The sequence below is a fragment of the Podarcis gaigeae genome (assembly GCF_964106915.1).
Source record: "Podarcis gaigeae genome assembly, chromosome: 17".
Taxonomy (NCBI): Eukaryota; Metazoa; Chordata; class Lepidosauria; order Squamata; family Lacertidae; genus Podarcis; species Podarcis gaigeae.
This window is the reverse complement of record NC_139694.1, coordinates 34,024,250-34,044,245: the sequence shown is the minus strand read 5'-3', so window position 1 is coordinate 34,044,245 and position 19,996 is coordinate 34,024,250. Positions and strand designations below refer to the sequence as shown.

Here is a 19,996-nt window from a genome sequence, read left to right as displayed (position 1 = left end):
CTCTGGATATCTTGATCAGTTATTGGCGGTGTTCTTCCAATGAGCAACCCAACTAAGTAGCAATTGAGGCAGAGTAAGGATCTTATTGTCTGTGTAATCATCAACTAGGAGCTCCCAACAAATTACTCATATTGGACAGGTAGTGAAAAACAAGGAAGGAGAGCCTGTTCTTCTAACTGAACCTGTATGCCCCACACCCTGAGAGTTTCCTCACCTTTCTTTTGCTGTAGGGCTATTCCAACCCCCATATCCACATGCGTGTGAAATGGAACCACCCCAAAACCAGGTCATACTCCTATTGGTTCCTAGCAGTGGTGGCACAAAATGGAGCTCATCAGTTCTGTGGGTTTCCTTCAAAAGGGCTTGAGGGGAAACTATTTTTTCATTCTTTATACACCGCCATTCATTTGAAGGTCTTGGGGAGGTTCACAAGAAAAAAAATACAGGGTAAAAGGACAAAACAAATAGTTAAAACAAAGCCCAAAACAAAACAATGCCCTCCACTCCCAGAAACACATTTAAAAGGCCGTAAGAACAGGCATAGGCAAACTCGGCCCTGCAGATGTTTCGGGACTACAACTCCCATCATCCCTAACCACTGGTCCTGTTAGCTAGGGATGATGGGAGTTGTAGCCCCCAAAACATCTGTAGGGCCGAGTTTGCCTAGAATATAAATTAGCCTGGTTGAAGAGGAACATTTTTGCCTGGCACCTAAAGGTGTACAATAAAGGCAGCAGACAAACCTCCCTAGGGAGAGCATTCCACAAACAGGGAGCCACTGCTGAAAAGGCCCTACATCATGTTGCTACTCTCCAAACCTCTTGTGGAGGCGGCACATGAAGAGTCTCAGATGAAGAATGGAAAGTCCAAGTCAGTTTATATGGGGAACAGGCGGTCCTGAGCTGGCAAAGAGGTGCTTGTGTGTGGTGGGGGAGACACTTAATACTTGACTAGGTAATCCTTAGGGTCTCTTCCAGCTTCACAGTTCTATGACCTGAGATTTCTGCATCCAAAGTGTTCCAGGTTTTTGCAAGCACACAAATGAAGGCCGCTTCCAAGCCACAAGGCTGAAACCAATCAGGCATAATAGTTGGAACTGCACGAACCTCTCCCATTTCTCTTTTCTTGCACATGACTCTGTATTGCTGGTGGCTGACTGGATGGTCCTAGGAGTGGGGAAGCCCCCCAACAGTACCTGTTCAATGATTCACATTAGCCCGTTATCGTTATTCAGTAGTTTATTATGGAGACATAACTGCTTTGACAGCAAACACTCAAAAGGGGGACTACATTTCACCCTAAAGGACAGAGCCCCACCCCCCTCAAACCAACCCCCCCTGAGTTCCATTCATCTTTTCTTTAAGCCCAGCATGGATGGAAAAGAAACAATGTGAGTTACGAGTTAGTGCATACTCATCTCCGAAAACAAAAAAACCCACATGACCACAGAACACTAAGGACAGACATTGCCGCAGGAAAGGTGCCTTGGAGGGTGGGCAGAGAGGAAAGAAGGGATGTGGGGGTCAGCTGAGAAAATATAGTGCTTTATAGCTAGACATATTACCCACTTACTGCCATTCCCAAACATGACTCTGAAGCCTCTACCCCGTCACCAATTCTGCAACCATCACTCCTTTTAAATATTTGCAATGGGTAGGTGGGAAGGACTTAAATTCACAACTCTTTTAATTGCTTTAGGTTGGGCTGGAGCAGGGATGGGGAAACGGCGGCCCGCCAGACATTGCTGGACTCCCATCGACCCTAGCCGGCTTGGCCAATGGTCAGGAAAGATGGGAGGTGAAGTCCAACAGCAGCTGGAAGGCCGTTGGCTCCCCAACCCTGGCCTAGAACGCTCAAGTCTATGCCAGCACAAGCAGTATGGTCCATTGGTTCAGAAGACTGGTGGGAAGAAGGAGGAGTCATGGGGGAAGGAGAAGGAGGAGATCTTCATGCTACTTCTTCTTCTGCCTCCTCTTCAAACTCCCCTTCTTCAGCAGTAGCATCTTGGTACTGCTGGTACTCGGAGACCAGGTCGTTCATGTTGCTCTCGGCCTCTGTGAACTCCATCTCATCCATGCCCTCGCCTGTGTACCAATGGAGGAAAGCCTTGCGGCGGAACATGGCTGTGAATTGCTCGGAGATGCGCTTGAAGAGCTCTTGGATGGCCGTGCTGTTGCCAATGAAGGTGGCGGCCATCTTGAGGCCACGGGGCGGGATGTCGCAAACCGCCGTCTTGACGTTGTTGGGGATCCATTCCACAAAGTAGCTGCTGTTCTTATTCTGGACGTTCAGCATCTGCTCGTCCACCTCCTTCATGGACATGCGGCCGCGGAAAACGGCTGCGACTGTTAGGTAGCGGCCGTGGCGTGGGTCGCAAGCTGCCATCATGTTCTTTGCGTCAAACATCTGCTGCGTGAGCTCGGGCACGGTCAAAGCCCGGTACTGCTGGCTGCCGCGGCTGGTCAGGGGGGCGAAACCGGGCATGAAGAAGTGGAGGCGAGGGAAGGGCACCATGTTGACGGCCAACTTGCGGAGGTCAGCGTTGAGCTGGCCGGGGAAACGGAGGCAGGTGGTAACACCACTCATGGTGGCGGACACCAAGTGGTTGAGGTCTCCATAAGTGGGAGTGGTGAGCTTTAGGGTACGGAAGCAGATGTCATACAGAGCCTCATTGTCAATGCAATAGGTTTCGTCTGTGTTCTCCACCAACTGGTGGACTGAGAGAGTGGCGTTGTAAGGTTCCACCACTGTGTCCGAAACCTTGGGTGATGGCACCACGCTGAAGGTGTTCATGATACGGTCGGGGTATTCCTCGCGGATCTTGCTGATCAGCAGGGTCCCCATCCCTGATCCGGTGCCCCCGCCTAGCGAGTGGGTGAGCTGGAACCCCTGAAGACAGTCACAGCTCTCGGCTTCCTTCCTGACCACATCTAGGACAGAGTCCACCAGCTCAGCTCCTTCCGTGTAGTGGCCTTTGGCCCAGTTATTCCCAGCACCACTTTGACCTGAGCAGCAAGGAGAAAGTCGGGAGTGGGGGGTTAAAGGTCATCACCTCGTTACTGGCCTCTTCTGAACAATATGGTCTCTTTTAAGAAGGCAAGCCATTCGACTCTTATTACTAAACTGAAAACTATGGAGAGACCTGGTCTGAATAGAGATATTGGATTCATGTCTCATTACACATGCTAAAGCTATTTTTGGTCCTCTGCATACTATCCCTTGCTTTTTCCTGTAGGACTAATTGCAGTCAACAGGTTTACCATACCCATTGAGCCAATCACCCATCTCTTACTACCCTTCTTAGAAATACCCCACCCCACCTTCCTACTGTATATAAGGGTCTGGTGACTTCTGTTTCAGTGTATCTGAAGAAGTGTGCATGCACACGAAAGCTTATACCCAGAACAAACTTAGTTGGTCTCTGAGGTGCTACTAGACATTCATTCATTCATTCATTCATTCATTCATTTTGACTGCATCAGACCAACACGGCTACCTACCTGTATTCATTCAACTCTTCTTTTACATTGCCCCCTGAATAGTGACCCAAAGAGGTGCCCCCATTCATGGGGAACAAAAACACTTCAGAACTGACCTCTCACTCCTATAATTTCAGCTCAGCCCAAAGCTTACAGACCACTCCTGTCACCTTTGGGTGACATACCTGAAGCCTCAATGTTGGGTAGTATCAGGTAACTTAAAAGTTGCAATCCTTATCATGTCTACTAAGATAGTCCTACTGAATTCAATGCAGCTTACTCCCAGGTAAGTGGAGTTAGCATTGCAGTCTAAAGCATCAAAGCTATCTTTCCATGCTCCCAGGGACCACTAATAACTGTTGTGTAAGTACATTACGTAACAGTTTGTGCATACAGATCCAGTTTTGATGAGAAATCTCCACCATAATTTAAGTAGCGGGTTCCTAGCCCTTATGTTTTAGAGAACTGCAGGCAGCTTACGTAAAACATTCCTGTACTTAGGGTGCGGTGTTTTCGTGCCCTGCATGACTAACTGCTCCTTCGTGGCTTCCTATCATTTGCTTTTGCTAAGAATAATTATCTCTTGCAAAAAGTCAGAACCTTAAAAAAACAAAAACCCTGCTGCTTTAGAATTACATTTACAGAACTAGGACCTGAGCCAAATAAGAGTTTGTGCACAAAACATTGATCTCCTTATTCTCCACGAGCATTTTTTTTAACTGCAAAGAACCTTTCCCTCGAATAATCCTCATGCCCAAATGTTGCTATTTCAACCTCCCTTACCCCACTGATTTACATTATATCTGACCATCTGTACATCGCAGGAGCTGGTAGGTGTAATAAAAGCGGAGTTTCTGCATTACAGAACGCTGTTGCTATTCCCCAGTTCCCCAACCCCCCCCCCAGCTCCATTCTGGAACATTCCTCCTCCTCCCCACAATGCAAACCAGGTCAAACTTCCAAGTTTTGCATGCGTCAAGTAAGGAGGGAGCAGCTTCCGTCAGCACACTCAGAACATACATGCCTGTAGAAGTAGTACAGAGATAGCCAAAAGCGGTTGCGAGCTCATTCTGGCTCTTTCCTTCAGGTCTCCCTCCCCCCCCCCCTCTCTCTCTCTCTCTCTCTCTCACACACACACACACACACACAATGGGGGCAATTTAATTAAGAATTGCTTTTGCATAATGCATGCTACATCAAGCAACTGCCGTTTTTAACTTGGGACATAGCAAATAAGGTTATTCCTGCTAGCAGAAGGCACCCTGGGCATGACCTAGAAGGGAGGTCACACGATGGATCTCAAGGTGGTCCTCTTGGGCCTTTTGGCCTCGGACGCCATCTTACAGTAAACCGTCAAGATGACCAACACCAAGGAGAAGAGGCGGACACGTTACATGTTCTCAAGACCCTTTCGCAAACATGGTGTGGTCCCGCTCGCTATCTACATGCGCATCTATAAGAAGGGTGATATTGTTGACATAAAGGGCACGGGCACAATTCAGAAAGGCATGCCCCACAAATGTTACCATGGCAAGACAGGAAGTGTATATGACATTACCCAGCATGCTGTGGGCATTATTGTGAACAAGAAAGTGAAGGGCAAGATTCTGGCTAAGAGAATTAATGTGCAAATTGAGCATATTAAGCACTCAAAGAGCAGCGACAGCTTGTTGCAGCGTGTGAAAGAGAATGAAAGAAAGAAAATAGAAGGAAAGGAAAAGGGAATTTGGTTTGAACTAAAACGCCAGCCTGCTCCTCCAAGAGAAGCCCGCTTTTGAGAAACAATGTCAAGGAGCCAGAGCTGCTGGAACCAGTTCCATATGAGTTTATGGCATAGTGTATGTGAACAAAATAAAATACCATGTTGAGGACTTGGGGGGGGGGGGAGGAAGAGATGGTCCCTTGGGTGACTCTTGAATGTCAAGGTTGAACAGAGATTTGAACCTGGATCGCCCTAGCCCAACATTATTTTCTGCTTCCTCACCCAGCTACTGACAATTGTTTCTCCACTCCCACCATGTCCATTGGAAGACACGAAGCTGCCACAACACTGGACCTTCTAGATCTGAATTGTCTTCAGGATTTCAGGCAGAAGTCTAAGTCTACCTGGAAATGCCAGGGACTTTCTAAATGCCAAGCAGACACTCTGCCATGGAGCTACAGCCCTGTTTGCCTATGTGGGCAGTAGATCACAGTTCAAGTGCCTCAGGTTTGAGCTCCTGTGATCAATTACAGTTCTCTCTCTCTCTCTCTCTCTCTCTCTCTCTCTCTCTCCACCCCCCCCCCCAACATCCTTTAGCTTGACCGGGCAACATTTGCAACTGCAGCTCAGCGATGCTCCTCCGCAATAGTTCCTTACCAAAGACAAAGTTATCAGGCCTGAATATCTGCCCAAAAGGGCCGGACCTGACCGAGTCCATGGTGCCAGGTTCCAGGTCGACCAAGACAGCTCTGGGCACATACTTGCCACCTGAATGGAGAGAAGGAAAAAAGCTTTTAGAAGTGTTTAATAATCCGCCCTCCCAACAGATATACTAGCATTTAATCTGACCTGCTCATGTTGAGCAAATCACTCAGTTCAAAAGATGGCAGCACGCTAGTGGGCTGGCTGGGACTGGTAGGGGTCGAAGTCCAGCAATACCTCCCCATGGTATGCAGTACCTAGCAAGTGGTACCTAGCAAGACTCCCCATGTCTACTCCAAGAGCTCACAGCGACAGCTCCTTGGGCAGCTTACAGGGCCTAGGTAGCTTCACTTCAGTAGCAGACCTGCCTCTAGGTCTTAACCATCCTCTGGGTTCTCCAACAAAGAGAAGAGATACTTTTGAGACACTTCTGAAGGGAAGATTGCCACCACCATCATCCCACAAAAACCGCTAGGCCCCTTCCACAGAGATTTTGCAGCAATTCCAGAAACAGTTGGCGACAGCTGCCACAGGCTCTTATTCCCACACTCATTCCTCATCACAGTCCCATGCCAGGGACTGATCCCATGGAGAGAGCCAGGAGCCTGTTCTGCGACCCAGCAGATCCCATTTGCTGATGACACCAGACTCACTGATTTAGTTTGGTCTAGGCACCTTCCATCTCAGTCCCCACTCTCAAGTCTATTATGATCCACACTTGGGATACATAGGGATAGAGAGATCAGGCGCCACTAGGTCAACAGAAAAGGATTAACTGGAGGTCAACTTATAGGATATAGCAAAGTGCTTTCATATGGGGGCTGGGGGAGAGAAAACAGCAGACAAAGGCTTAATTAGAAGAGACAACAGATCTGAGAGAGAGCCGCATCAACTGAATTTTAGTAAAGGCAAAAAGGTAAAAGACCCCTGGATGGTTAAGTCCAGTCAAGCTTGACTATGGGGTTGTGGCGCTCATGTCGCTTCTCAGGTCAAGGGAGCCAACGTTTGTCCACAGACAGCTTTCCGGGCCATGTGGCCAGCATGACTAAACCGCTTCTGGTGCAACGGGACACTGTGATGGAAGCCAGAGTGCATGGAAATGCTGTTTACCTTCCCGCCACAGTGGTACCTATTTATCTACTTGCACTGGTGTGCTTTTGAACTGCTAGGTTGGCAGAAGCTGGAACAGAGCAACGGGAGCTTACCCCGTTGCGGGGATTCGAACTGTCGACTATAGCCTAGTCACAAACAGAACACAACCATATATAGGGCTCGTCAAAGTAGGGTACAGCACCAGAGATGCCACTCTGAACACTTGCTCTTAAAATAGCAAATGTTAGCCAGGAATTGGGGAAGTCAGGACTGTCACTTTCTATGACAAGATGGGGAACCTGTGACTCTCCTGCAGTTGTGTGATTACAACTCCCACCCTGGGCTGTGCTGTCTGGGGCCAATAAGACCTGGAATGCAGCAACATCTGGAAGGTCACAATTTCCCCATCCCTGATCTGTGAAAGGCAAGAGGGAGTGCAGAGAAAGTAGCTGATCATACAGAGGAGCTTGGGTAGCATGGAGGAGCGTGGAAAGAGACAAGGAAAGAATTCTGAACTCTGAAATGGACAGCAGTGCTGCAGGAACAAACCTGAAGCCTCATTGTAGTAGACATTGATCCTTTCCAACTGCAAGTCGCTGTCTCCGTGGTAGGTGCCGGTGGGATCTATGCCGTGCTCATCACTGATGACTTCCCAGAACTGTAGCAGGTGAAAAAAGATAAGAAAAGGGGGATACAGCATTAAGAGGGAGTCATCTGACCAAACCCTTCTGAAAACCAGGTCTAGCCTGGCCTCTTGTGAGGCGGAGTAGCAAGTGGCAGATTTCACGTGGCCTTTAAGACACTTCTGTGCCTTTTAGTTCTCATTCATTTCAGTGGGAACTGAGTGGGTTTCTTCCCAGTGCATTGGGCCCCTGTGCGAACACAGGGAGGAACATTTGGGTTTTACCACCTTGCGCACTGGAACAGAGAAGGGGGACCTGTGGCCCACCAGGTTGCTGGACTTCGTCTCCCATCAGCCCCAGCCAGCAGGGCCAAAGAGTGGGGGCCGAGGGAAGCCGAGATACAACAGCATTTTGAAGGCACAGATTTCCCATCCCTGCAGCAGTTAAGCAGCTCCAGTCACACAAATGCCTCCCCCTCATTAGTCTCACGGGCAGGCTATCATTGCAAGGGGATGTATTTTGTCCTGGCTGCAGTTAGCTGCCAGTAGTATCCATTGCAAGAGAGCAATGAACTCAAGATACCTCCGAGGAGGGTAGGCCAGGTATCAGCATCACCCCCTACTTCAGATCATTTCACCAGTCGGCGTGTATTGGATTTGCTACCCATTATCTCAAGCAGCAGTCAATCGAGGGTATTGGTTGCTCTTCATTCAACAAACCCTGACCTCCAAAGGAACTTCGGTGACAGAAGACATTCAGCTTTAGGGAGAAGCAAACTGACAAAGCGATTCAGCACACGGTGGTTTCTAAACATTCTACTCTCATATATACATATATCAATATCATTTTCAAATAATTAAACATACTTTTACATCTTATACAGTATTTTTGGACTTCCATCAATCACATCTGAAATTTTCCAATCTAATCATTTAATATACATTTCTTACTTTCACTACTACCTTTAAATCTCATAACTAATCTCTCTTCTTTCTCTATTTTGCAATATTTCAGATATTTTTCCTTATAAAACTTATTGTAATCCTACTAACGTAATTTGTTGATTACAGTTGCTCTTCAAATAATTTGTATATTTTTTCCCCAGTCGTCTGCAAATCTCTGGTCCCGCAGGTTTCAAGTCCTTCCTGTCATTTTATCTAGTTCTGCATAGTCCATTAATTTTGTCTGCCAGTCTTCTTTTCTCAGCCTATCCCACTCCTCAGGGGGGTTTTGCAAGGGGAACATGGTGGCTGGAGATGGCAGTGAGGAACTATGTATATTCAATTCAGGGTGGTGGTTGGGCCTAGCGGGGCAGACTTGTGGCATCACATGGGACCCCAAGCACACACCCGAACACTTCCCCAAAGCCTGAACACTGCACACTCCAGTGACAGAGAGGAAAAGGTGCAGCTTTTCTTAAGGGAAGCACATCTTGAAGAGGACAACAGCAAGGAACAGGGCAGATTTCACAGGCTTCCATCCAATAATTAACTTTGCTGCATGCCACCACTTCCAAACCAGCTTTCCTAGCCACTCCCGTGTCACCTGGTCATGCAGGGAGGTGTATGGTATAGCCCTTGTGAGATTGCAGCACTACTAGAATGGGAAGGCATTCCTTTGAAGGGCCCCCAACAAAGTATCGTTACACGCAGAAGTCTAGTATGCCAAGAAGGATGCTTCTAGAATTGTTTGTCTCCTTCACAAGTTAGGCTTCTACCTGCAAGAGACTCTTGATATGGAAACACTTCCAAACAACCACCCATATGTATTTTGAAAATGATACAGCCTGACTATAGAGAGGGACCAAAGCACAGCATGCAGAAGGAGCCGGGTTCAATTCCTGGCACCTCCCAGCATATAGCTGGGTGAGAGCCCTGTCCAAAACACTGGAGAACTACAGTCCGTCAGCATTGATGATGGTCTGACAAAGTATGAGGCAGCTTCCTGTTCCCCTGTATACCACATTCTTCTCTGAGTGTTTGGACCAAATGTTGGTAGCAAATGTTGTAGATGCCTACAACTGCATCTACTTGAGAGAGAGACCTGAGGCCGTACGACTATTATTAGCACAGCAATGGAAATGTGTCCCAGCTAAAGAACATTGGCAAGTTAAATTAATGGAATATGCTGAAATGGCAAAATTGACAGTGAAACTAAGAGGAAGAGACGATAACGAATTTAAGGAAGATTGGAAGGAGTTTATTGCATATATTCAAAAGCAATATACTTAGATTAATACGTTGGCAGGGTTTTAATACTACTTGTAACTTAACTTTAAAAGGATAATAAGTAATAAAATGGTTTGTAACTTTACAATGGACATGCAGTACATTGATAAACAATGGAACCAAGGAAGGGACTAAGGGGAAGTTAATTTGTTTTGTTTTGATACTGTTACTGTTTTATTTTTGGAAAATTAAGAAAATGTTATAAAAAGAGAGAGACCTGAGCATGGGAGAGCGGCCACCAATAATGTTGTGAGTGTGTCTTTTGTTTTTCCACATAAGGCAGACACATTGTATTGCTAAGTAACACGTACAATGAACTATAGCAACAGAGTAACATAACACACAACACACACAGTCTCATGTTATATTTTAGATACATGACTTGACTACAGAAACCACACTCGTGATTTAACACTGCAACTAAGGAAGCAACCCCATTGTGGAAACTCAACAAGTTGTCATTTGAACTAAGGGGTCAGGTCACCACCACCTGGTTACCAAGGCAGCTGCTTCAAAAAGCCCATTCACTGTGCCAGGAGAAGCCACCCAGGTTTGCAAATCAGCTGTGAGGTCCCCAAGGAGCCAATTGCTGGCTCCATGACCTTCCTGCCCAGCGTGAGCTTCAGCTTCCAAGATTTTTGAGGCTGCGAATAGTTGCGACCTGTTAGTGCCCTTAACACATTTTAAGTCGGTTGCATGGCAAGGATGTGAAACCAATCAGTTGACATCAGTTTATGCACAAAAAAACATATCAAAAACATTTCAAACTTCCACAAGTTTCAAAGCAAGGTGGGTTGACATCCTGACAACTTGCAGCAGAGAAATACTGCAGTGAGCTTCTCTAGTTATGATGCTGCGCTAGGATTCCTTGATGCTGGCTGCACTACAGCCAACAAGTGTGGGGGAAAGCCCAGGAGCATGACCAAGAAACTATAGATCCCATCTCCAAATCCTAACTGGAATGGGCAAAGTAGGGTGGATGGAATGTTAAGTGGGAAATAATAACTAGGCAAGATACCTGTCCACTGTTGCAGGAGCTAGGTAAGAAAACACTTGTATGTTTTTCTAATAATTAATTTTAATTTTTTATATTTAAATCTTTGTTATATTCATATTGTCCCTTGTATTTCTGATATTTCTTTATGATCTATGATATTGTGTGTGTTGACACTGGTCTGTGACCGTATTAATAAATTCATTCACTTGTATGTTTTGAAATAGTGGAATTATGTATACTAGATGCCCAGAAGTTTGATACTGGGAATACAACCCAAACTCAGATATTCTGCTTTAATGGGGGAAGGCAGGTAAATCCAAGATATACAGGATTTAGGAGCATTCCTAGCTGCCCTTCAGCGGTGGCACCCACCACACAAGGGTCACAGCATACACCTGATAAGAGACAGTCGACAAGGAGGCAAATGCGGCGGGGGGGGGGGCGGCGGGGGGGGGGAAGAGCAGGTAAAAGGTCAGGCAAGAATTCACACCTAAGGCCACCTTTTTGTGGCATGTTCCCAGGCAACGGGTTCTCTGATAGGCTCTAGCTACCAGAGCAGCCAGATTTAATCAGAGGCAAAAGTGGTTCAGAAGTCAATAGGGATGGAGTGAGTGCTCTTTGCCACTCTTCAAGTCTGCTACTCATGCCCATCCAAATATTTCGGCACCAAAGGTTGAAAACTAATGATGAGGCACAAGCTCTAATGAAATGAATGGGAGCTGTGCAAGAGCACTGCTGGTTCATTTCAAAAGAGTTCCTGCAGCAGACATTCCCCACTGAGGCAGTACTTTTTTGATGGTGTCCTCATACTAAGCCACTAACTATGTAGAGAAATCAACTGATGTACCAGCCCTAGGAAATCCACTGTTAAACTTGACATCTCAGTTCTGCTTTGGAAACAGACTCTAAGCTTTGGGATCTCTATTCACTATTTTCCTCCCCCCTTCTATCCCCACAGATATTTGGCTTGGCGTATTTGTGGTTGCCATCAGCACCTCCCGTCCTTGAGTCCTGTGGCACAAAGAGACCTTGGGAAATGAAGAGGTGTTTAGCATCAGGATTTCACAGAAGCTGCAAGCAGAGCCTTGCTGCATCCACCTTCTGCAAAAGCCCAGCGGAAAGAGAGAGAAGCTACCCTCCTTTCTTTCCCAAAAATTCTCTTGGGCCTCCCGTGAAAGGCCAAAGGGTGGCAGCTGTCAGCAAGCAATTGCTAGAAACCAGGTTACCAAAGGGGCAGACGGGAACTGGCCAATGCTGGCATGCTACACTCTTAGCTGCAGTGATGGGGCGGTGGAGATAACGGGACCAACATGGCCCTGGGGTACCCAAGGTAGAGAAGATGATGTTGGAGCCTCAACCCCATCAGCCCCAGTTAGCACGACCGGTAGTCGGGGATGAGGGGAGGCCAGCAAAATCTGGAGGGCCACATGTTCCCCCCCATCCTAAGGGACAAGCAGACTGTAAAGGGAAGTCTCAAAATTGTGCTGGCACCAGGTTGACAACAGGTGTTTAGATATATGGTAGATGCAGAGAGCAGGTGGCTCTCAAAACAGCCTTCCTGACTCCCACCCAACCTAGGGAGCATTGCAGCGGTATAAGACTGAACTGTGAACTACTAGGAAATCTCTTTGCCGTGACTTCACTAAGTGGCTTAAACAAGTCTACACTCACTCTGTGCACCAAACAAAATAAAAAAAGTCATTCCAGTAACACCTTAGAAACCAACTAAGTTAGTTATTGGTATGAGCTTTCGTGTGCATGCACACTTCTTCAGATACCTAAATTTGGGCACACTTCTTCAGATACCGAAAGCTCTGCAGACCTACCATACACAGTTGCTGCAACAACAATTACAACGAACGTGCTTTTTACACCCTGATATACTGTATTAATATTATGAAGACTCACTTCTCAAGAGCTTGGGACAGAACCCCCTGGGGCTCACACTTGCTCCCCAAAATCTCTCCCACTGCATGTTTGCCCTTCCCTTAGGCAGCAAAACCTGTGCTGGGAATAAGCTGTCATGACTTAAGTCTGAGAGGCTTAAAAGAGTAGATCTCCCCGGCAGAGCAGCATACAAATAGGGAGCCCACTGCCTGAAATCATATCATACCCCCTCCCTCCTCCTCCCCCTTGCAGACAGAGCACTGTGCACAGCTCTAAAATGGAGTCGCTCTGTCAGTTTTTGCTTCCCTCACACTGCTGCAGGAACCGCAGCCCTGTGAGTGGCAGATTCTATTTATACCCAATGCCTGTAAAAGCCCGAGGGTGGGGGAGAGCTTGAAGGAGAGTCCACAAGGGTGGACACCGACGTTGGTGCACTTTTAACGCCACCTCTCTCTGTGCAAACACACATACACACACCCAAGAAAGCAGCCGGACCAGCAGGGAGAGGCAAGCGCTGCAGTCATAAATCCAGCGAGGAGAACGAGGTTTCTAGCCCAAGAGGCTAACAGCAAAGATGGCTGACAGGCTTCGACAGGCTGCAGGAAAAGGCTGGAGCTTCACAGGCTCCAGTGACGTGTTCAAAGAGAACACACCCATTCTCCAGCACCCTGCCTGCACTCGCAACGTCCCTTCAAACTTTGCTACCAGAAACGAGGGCCATGCCTTTCCCAGATTAGCGCTGGAACGCTTGGCTTTCCTTTCTGCACTTGGTCCCCCAAACAAACAGCCAGTTCTAGCTTGCAGCTTCTTCTCCATGTGGCCGTGCCTTAAAATGAAGAGGGGCCTTCCATCTCGAGCATGCAGCCACCTCCCATTTCGCATGCTTCAGGCCAAGCCCATTTTTGTTTTAAAAAAAGTTGCCACCCAATGGGAAGAGGTGAGCACACAAGACTTCTCTCCAGGAGCCTTCTGCTGGAGCAGCATGCCCCTGCACATTGAAAACCAGCCTGGGAGCACAGCTGCTGCCTTTGTTCTGCAGGAGGACGTTATGTGAGGAGAGAGCAAGCCAGATCTCATTACCATAAAGGGTGAGGCTACTATTTAAGCCAGCTTGGCTCTGTGCAGAATCGCTCCTGAATGCCCTATGAGCACAGTGTGTGTGTGTGTGTGTGTGTGTGTGTGTGTGTGTGTGTGTGTGTGTGTAGAGGGGTAGGGAGACACATCAATGCAACTGCTGCTACAGCTGCATTGAGCCTAGAGGTCAAGATGAATCTGCTGTCCCAAGAATGCATCAATTCTACATGGGCACATGTTTGCGTTCATCCCAGCATGCTGAGCAGATAAGTCTTTGAGCTCTGGGTATTAATGCCTTCAGATCCTCACCAGGTTCAGCCATGAAAACCAGACAGATGTTTAAGGCAGGGAGGGAGAGAAGCTGATTTTTGTGTGTGTGTCAGAAGAGCTACAGCATAATCTTCAAAGGGCATTGCAGTAAAACAGCTGCCAGCCTAGTTCTGCAGCCATTCTTAGTGAGGAAAGTCACCAGGACCTGGGATAGCCATCTTGATGAGAGGCCTGGGCACATGGCCCAAGAAGCAATTGCCCTGGCACGATCTTCTCCTGGAGGGCTAACAAGTGAAGAAACTCTGGATGAGTCAAAGATTGATCCTTCCCTTGCCAATCTCTCAATTGGAAGAAAAGTGAGCTTTGCAATGGTGACTCAGGTCTGACTCTCATTTAAGTTATAAACTGGTGTCTGGGCTATACCATTTCTGATTGCAGGTGGGGGTGTGCCTGACGGAAAGCTTTTCCTTGTAGAAGACAAGGCCAGAGCCCTTCTCCCCAATTTTTAGCTTGCTGTGTGGAGAACTGCTTTGCACGAAGAAGCTTTCAGTTATTTAAGCTTCTGCCTGCCATCCACCTGTGTTTTCTTTAAAAAAATATTTTTTATTAAATATTTCTTAATTTACAAAAATACGTGCATTGTCTCTTTTTTCAAGTTGCGTTTTCTACAGATCAGCTTCATTTGTTGTGAGACACTGTTACATATAGTGTTAGAACAAAAAAAATTCCTTCCAGTAGCACCTTAAAGACCAACTAAGTCAGTTCTTGGTATGAGCTTTCGTGTGCATGCACACTTCTTCAGATACCTATTCTTCAGATACCTATCTGAAGAAGTGTGCATGCACACAAAAGCTCATACCAAGAACTGACTTAGTTGGTCTTTAAGGTGCTACTGGAAGGATTTTTTTTTGTTTTGACTATGGCAGACCAACACGGCTACCTATCTGTATACAGTGTTAGGTTAGGAAGAAAAGGGGGAAAGAGGGGGAGGGGCAACTCTTCTACTTAGTGTTATGTGTGGGGTTTTGTGTCAGCGTCACCTGTGTGGGTTCTCTTACTGTTCACTTGTGGCATTTCTTTGGCAGTGAGAGAGCCTGGGGGTGACCTTAGGGTGTAGTTGGTTGTCTTTGGTTGGCTGTAGTGAGATTGGTTTTGGTGTGTGAGTGGGATATGTGCGTGTGTGCTTTAGTTAGACCTCAGCGTATCTTAATTAAGTCTACAAGGAAAGCTGGTTTAGCAGCAAGGACTCTCCCTCCTATGCATTTCCCTCATAAAGCAAATAACAGTTTTGTAGAAAGGGAACTATCAGCAGCTCTCCCAAGTGAGAACCTGAAGGCTCACCTACCTCTCCACAAATAAGTAACTCTTGCTTTTGATGGCAAGGGTGGAGCACTTCTGACGGTCAGGGTGGAAAGGTGTGTTTCATTTCTAACCTACTTCCTCTCTCCATCTGAGAAAGGTGGGGAGGAATCCCTTTCTGAGGGTTTGGTAAGCCTGCAGTTTGTGGGTGCAGGTTAACAGTATCAATTCAGAGGGGTTGAAGGCAATTTGCAGTTGCGACAGAGATCTTCCAATGCCAAATGATGGGACTAGTTGGGCCCACTGCGTTCCTTTCAACCAAGTTCAGGCCAAGACACGAGGGATGGTTAATTTCAATATACTTCTTCTGGAATAAAATCCTAAAGGTTATTAATGAACTGTTTAAAGTGAAGCTTTCTTTTTTTTATCCTCCCCCACAACAAACACTCTGTGAGGTGAGTGGGGCTGAGAGACTTCAGAGAAGTGTCACTAGCCCAAGGTCACCCAGCAGCTGCATGTGGAGGAGCGGGGAATCGAACCCGGTTCACCAGATTACGAGTCTACTGCTCTTAACCACTGCACTACACTGGCTCTCTTAAAGTGAAGCTTTCAATAGACTTTGATTTCATGACAATGGGTATACTTGGGAAAACGGCTATAGAGAAAGGGGACCAGTTTACTTTCAAAGCTATGATATTAGCGGGAAAGGCAGCAATAGTTTTAGGTTGGAAAGATAGAGAAAAATGGACAGTAGAGGCATGGAATAGTTATTTGTTTGAACTAATTCAGTCAGACATTGTCGCAGTAACGTCACAGGAAACAACGTGGAAGGTCAAGTCCACCATGATAAGGAACAGATGGAACTCCTATCTTCAATGGATAGAAACTACTGGAACAAAAGACATTCGGTGGAAACTAAAGAGGCTATGCCCGTGGCTGAGGATAATTGTTTCAACCCTTCCAATGGATATTGGGGGGGGGGGGAAAGGGAGGGGAAGGAAAAATTGTACGTGAAATTTAAAAATTGGAAGGAGATAATATAATGCATGTAAAAATCCCAAAATAATAATTAAAAAATAAATAAATTTCAATATACTTCTGGCCATAATGGAGGCTGTCATGACACAGTTCAAAAAACATCTTTCCTCAAGCATCATGGGAACTGACCTAAGTAAACAACCAAACAGAACAGGCAATTTTAGGTGTGCTAATTTAGCCCAATAAGCATACCCAAAGGGTGCCCATCCTACACTGCATGGAAACCTGGTGCTACCCAGATGTTGTCTGACTACAACCACCATCGCCTCTGACCACTGGCCTGGCTGGCCATGACTGATGGAGGTGAAGAGTCGAGGAACATCCAGGGGGCCATGTTTCCCCATCCCTGGAGACGCTGTTGGGGGAGGACAGAATGCCTTCTGTTTGATTCTGCTTTGCACCAGGCAGAGTTCTGACACAGTTCTCATTCCCCTGTTGCTGCGCAGCGTCCGCACCGCAGTGTGCTTGGCACATGTTGATTCTGCTGCATTCTCACGCAGCATTATACAGCATGTTCGGGTTCCCTCTGCATCCATGTTAGGGAGAGAGAATCTTTTGCCACGCGTTCCTTCGGGAAACGTCTCCAGGCTTCCCAGCGCTGTCCCACTAAACTGGACGACGCCAAAAGGTCGCCTTGACCACCATTTGGAGGAAAGGAGGGAGATCGATGAAGCGATCAAATCAAAAAGACAAATCTCTTCAACGGCTGGGTGGCAGCAAGGCAGCTCGGCCAAGCCTCGCCCTCCCTCGAGACCTAACCAGACTGCGCCAAAATCTCACCGACGAGGGAAGGGGGTGTCTAGCCTTCCACCAGCGACGGAGAGCCCCTTCTGGGAATCCGTCTGCGGCGCAGGAGAGGAAGGGGGCGAAGATCCCGGAGGAGATCGCCCCCCTCCAGATGCCTTCGTAAGCGGCTACGGGCGGAAGCCATGTTGGCGGCCGCAATGCAGAGATCCACAGCCCCCCCCCTCCCACAGGCGGGAAAACAAGGCGCGCAAAGGCAGCGCCAGACGCGCCAATCGGGGATCGGTTGGGCGCAACCGAGGCAGCCGCTCTCCGTGGCGCACGGAGCCAAGCGCTTCGTCATCGTTCCCGGGTCCCCCACTCTGCGCTCCAGGCACGATCCGGCAAGGAGCCGCCACCGGGAAGCCGCCGCGCTACAATTCCCTACGGGGGTCGGGGTCGGGGGCAGGGAAAACTGGAGGACCCCCCCCCCCTCCAGATCTAAGTCTTCCTTTCCCGCCCCCCACCGCATGGCGCGCGCCAGGCCGCCCAGGAAAAAGGCGCCGAGATCGTGGAAGAGGAGACCAGCCGATGCGCCTCCGCCCAGCTGGAAAGGGGGCGAAGGGTCCGAGCGCCCTTTTTTGGGGATCCGTCCGCCCGCCCGCCCCGAGAGCCAGGAGGCCCCATGGCCGTGGGGGGGGGGGGGCAATCGGAACCTGGCCCAAGTCCCCCCACCCCGGGGTCCCCGTGCCCCTGCCCCGTGCCCTAACCTTGGCCCCGATCTGGTTGCCGCATTGGCCGGCCTGCAGGTGCACGATCTCCCTCATGGTCTTGTGGCGGTGGCTGGACGCTGCGCAGGGACTCCGATCCTCGTCTCGCCGCTCCTTCGCGCTTCTCTGCCTCTGGCCGCTGCGCTCGCGCGCCTTAAATAGGGCCCGGCGGGGAAGGGAAGGGAAGGGCAGGCGCCCGGCACTGCGCATGGGCCGAAGCTGCCCGTCGACGCAGCCGCCGCCGCCGATGCTCCCCGCCTCCCTCGCTTGTCAGCCCTCCCGGCTGCCGCCGCGTTACCAAGACGCCCGAGCGGTTGGCCTCTTCTGTGTCCTGGCCTGGTGCGTCCTGTAATTCTACTCAATACTGATCCAGAGCAGAATTCCCAACGTATAGGTAGCAGAGCAAATACTTAAACACGTTGCGGGATCCCCCCCAAAATAGATCAGAGGCAATTGTATTTCATCCAGCAGAGCAATGGTCACAAATCCAATACATTCAGGACTGGCACTGTCCATAAGAAATCCAGTTGCTGCAGACTTAACTTAAACTTACAACAACTTATAATAAGACCAAGCTTTAACACTTAGCATACTATCTACAGAATATCACACAGAAGGAAAGAGAGATAGCAAGAAAGTGAATCCCAGGCTCCTTCTGGCCTATTATTACAGTCTTAGTAAATGAATAAATGCTCAAGTCAAGAAAGAACTTAGCATATGAAGTTGAATGTTTATAAATATATCAAAACCGTGAGAGAGAACTTACTGAAGAAACCCGAGACTCTTCATAGGCAAAGCAGGTGACAAACGCCAGCACCCTGTCTAACTCTTGTGCGTAACATCACCGACTCTTCGTTTGATCAAACTTATCCTCGTTAATATCTAACCCTTGAGCGCCACATCGCCGACACTTCGTTTGATCAAACTTACTTTTGTTGATATCTACAAGAGCCTGGCTAAAGGAACTTTAAAGACTGAATCTTCCTTTTGGACACAATTTGAATGAGTTTTCTGTTTGTGGCTTCTGTAGTAGATCTTGTACATAGCTCTCTCAATTTTTGGATTATTAATATAAGATTTAGAACGTAGAATGGTTTGGTAGCATTTTGTGTGCTGCTTATGTGCTGCTTACTTTATATGGTCTACTATTATTACAGGCAGCATGACCTTGACAGAAGAGGTAACAGGACCAGTTTAAGCCAGCTGTACTTACTCAGCTTCTCTGAAGGAATAACCCAAACATCATGAACCTTCTCTGTGTTACTTCCACACACAGAAGCTTCCAGAACCTTCTTGAATTAATTAAAATAGAAAATATCTCTACACATCGGATCAATACTTTCTGCACTAAGAAATGCAAACTGACATGGTGTTGGGGCACCGGGGGTAGGGGGCTAGGGGAGCAGGAAAAGCACCCCTGCTTGAGCTCAGAGGTGTTGCGATGCCAACTGCTGTTCCCTATGGATCTTTGAGGATGCACGGCATGAGCAGGATGTGGCCAAGATTCTGGACTTTCCCCACCTGCGTTGGCCGTTCAAGAGGAAAAGACTTGTAATGGCAGTGACAGTCTAGGCTGTGTTCCTGAGCCGTGTTCTCCAGTGGGGAAAACACACGCCTGTGGCTTTGGGGTCTGCAATGGGTGCTTAAAAATACACCAAGTTATTCAGGGAAAGATAACAAAAATCCCCAAACAGAGTATAATACTTATTCAAATAGTCATCTTCACCTGCTTTTGGATATATAGCCAATACAGTGCTACCTTGGTTGTCAAACTTAATCAGTTCCAGGAGTCCGTTCAACTCCCAGAACTGTTCGAAAACCAAGGCATCTGATTGGATGCAGAAGCTTCCTGCACTCAATCAGAAGCTGTGTTGGACATTCGGCTTCCAAAAAACGTGTGCAAACCAGAACACTTACTTGGGAGCCGATTTGTTCAGGAGCCAAGCCATTCGACCACCAAGGTACCACTGCATTGAGGAAAATATTTTTTTTCCCAGAGCAAGGAGTTCCCCAACATTCTGTTTTTATACTTTTTGCAGTAGGAAATAATCCAGCACTGGATTTAGACACAGGGTGTGCATTAGTGAAGTGGCGCTTTAAAAAGAAGAAGAA

The 19,996-nt window shown here is 47.8% G+C and overlaps 2 protein-coding genes, 1 long non-coding RNA gene and 1 pseudogene across 5 annotated transcripts in view; 2 read left to right on the top strand and 2 right to left on the bottom strand.

Annotated features, from left to right (window-relative positions):
* The window catches only part of IL27RA (interleukin 27 receptor subunit alpha), an 818,781-nt gene that overhangs the window by 437,216 nt on the left and 361,569 nt on the right, over positions 1–19,996 (top strand). The gene's annotated exons all lie outside the window — the stretch shown is intronic.
* Positions 1,221–19,996, bottom strand: part of TUBB4A (tubulin beta 4A class IVa) — a 217,215-nt gene continuing 198,439 nt past the window's right edge. Inside the window, exons 2-5 of the mRNA XM_083719270.1 lie at positions 17,885–18,135; positions 7,525–7,633; positions 5,839–5,949; positions 1,221–3,005 (exon numbers count right to left, since the gene is read on the bottom strand). Of these exons, the coding sequence (XP_083575396.1) occupies positions 1,948–3,005; positions 5,839–5,949; positions 7,525–7,633; positions 17,885–18,135 (1,529 nt within the window). The 3' untranslated portion in view covers positions 1,221–1,947. The remainder of the gene's footprint in view (positions 3,006–5,838; positions 5,950–7,524; positions 7,634–17,884; positions 18,136–19,996) is intronic.
* LOC310835198 (large ribosomal subunit protein eL21 pseudogene) lies at positions 4,774–5,356 on the top strand (annotated as a pseudogene). The gene has a single exon. The product of its transcript is annotated as a large ribosomal subunit protein eL21 pseudogene (transcript).
* Positions 10,548–15,765, bottom strand: LOC310835307. Its single transcript, XR_014559533.1, has 3 exons — positions 14,995–15,765; positions 11,030–14,749; positions 10,548–10,878 (listed from the first exon to the last, which is right to left on the bottom strand). It is a non-coding gene; the product is annotated as an uncharacterized lncRNA (long non-coding RNA).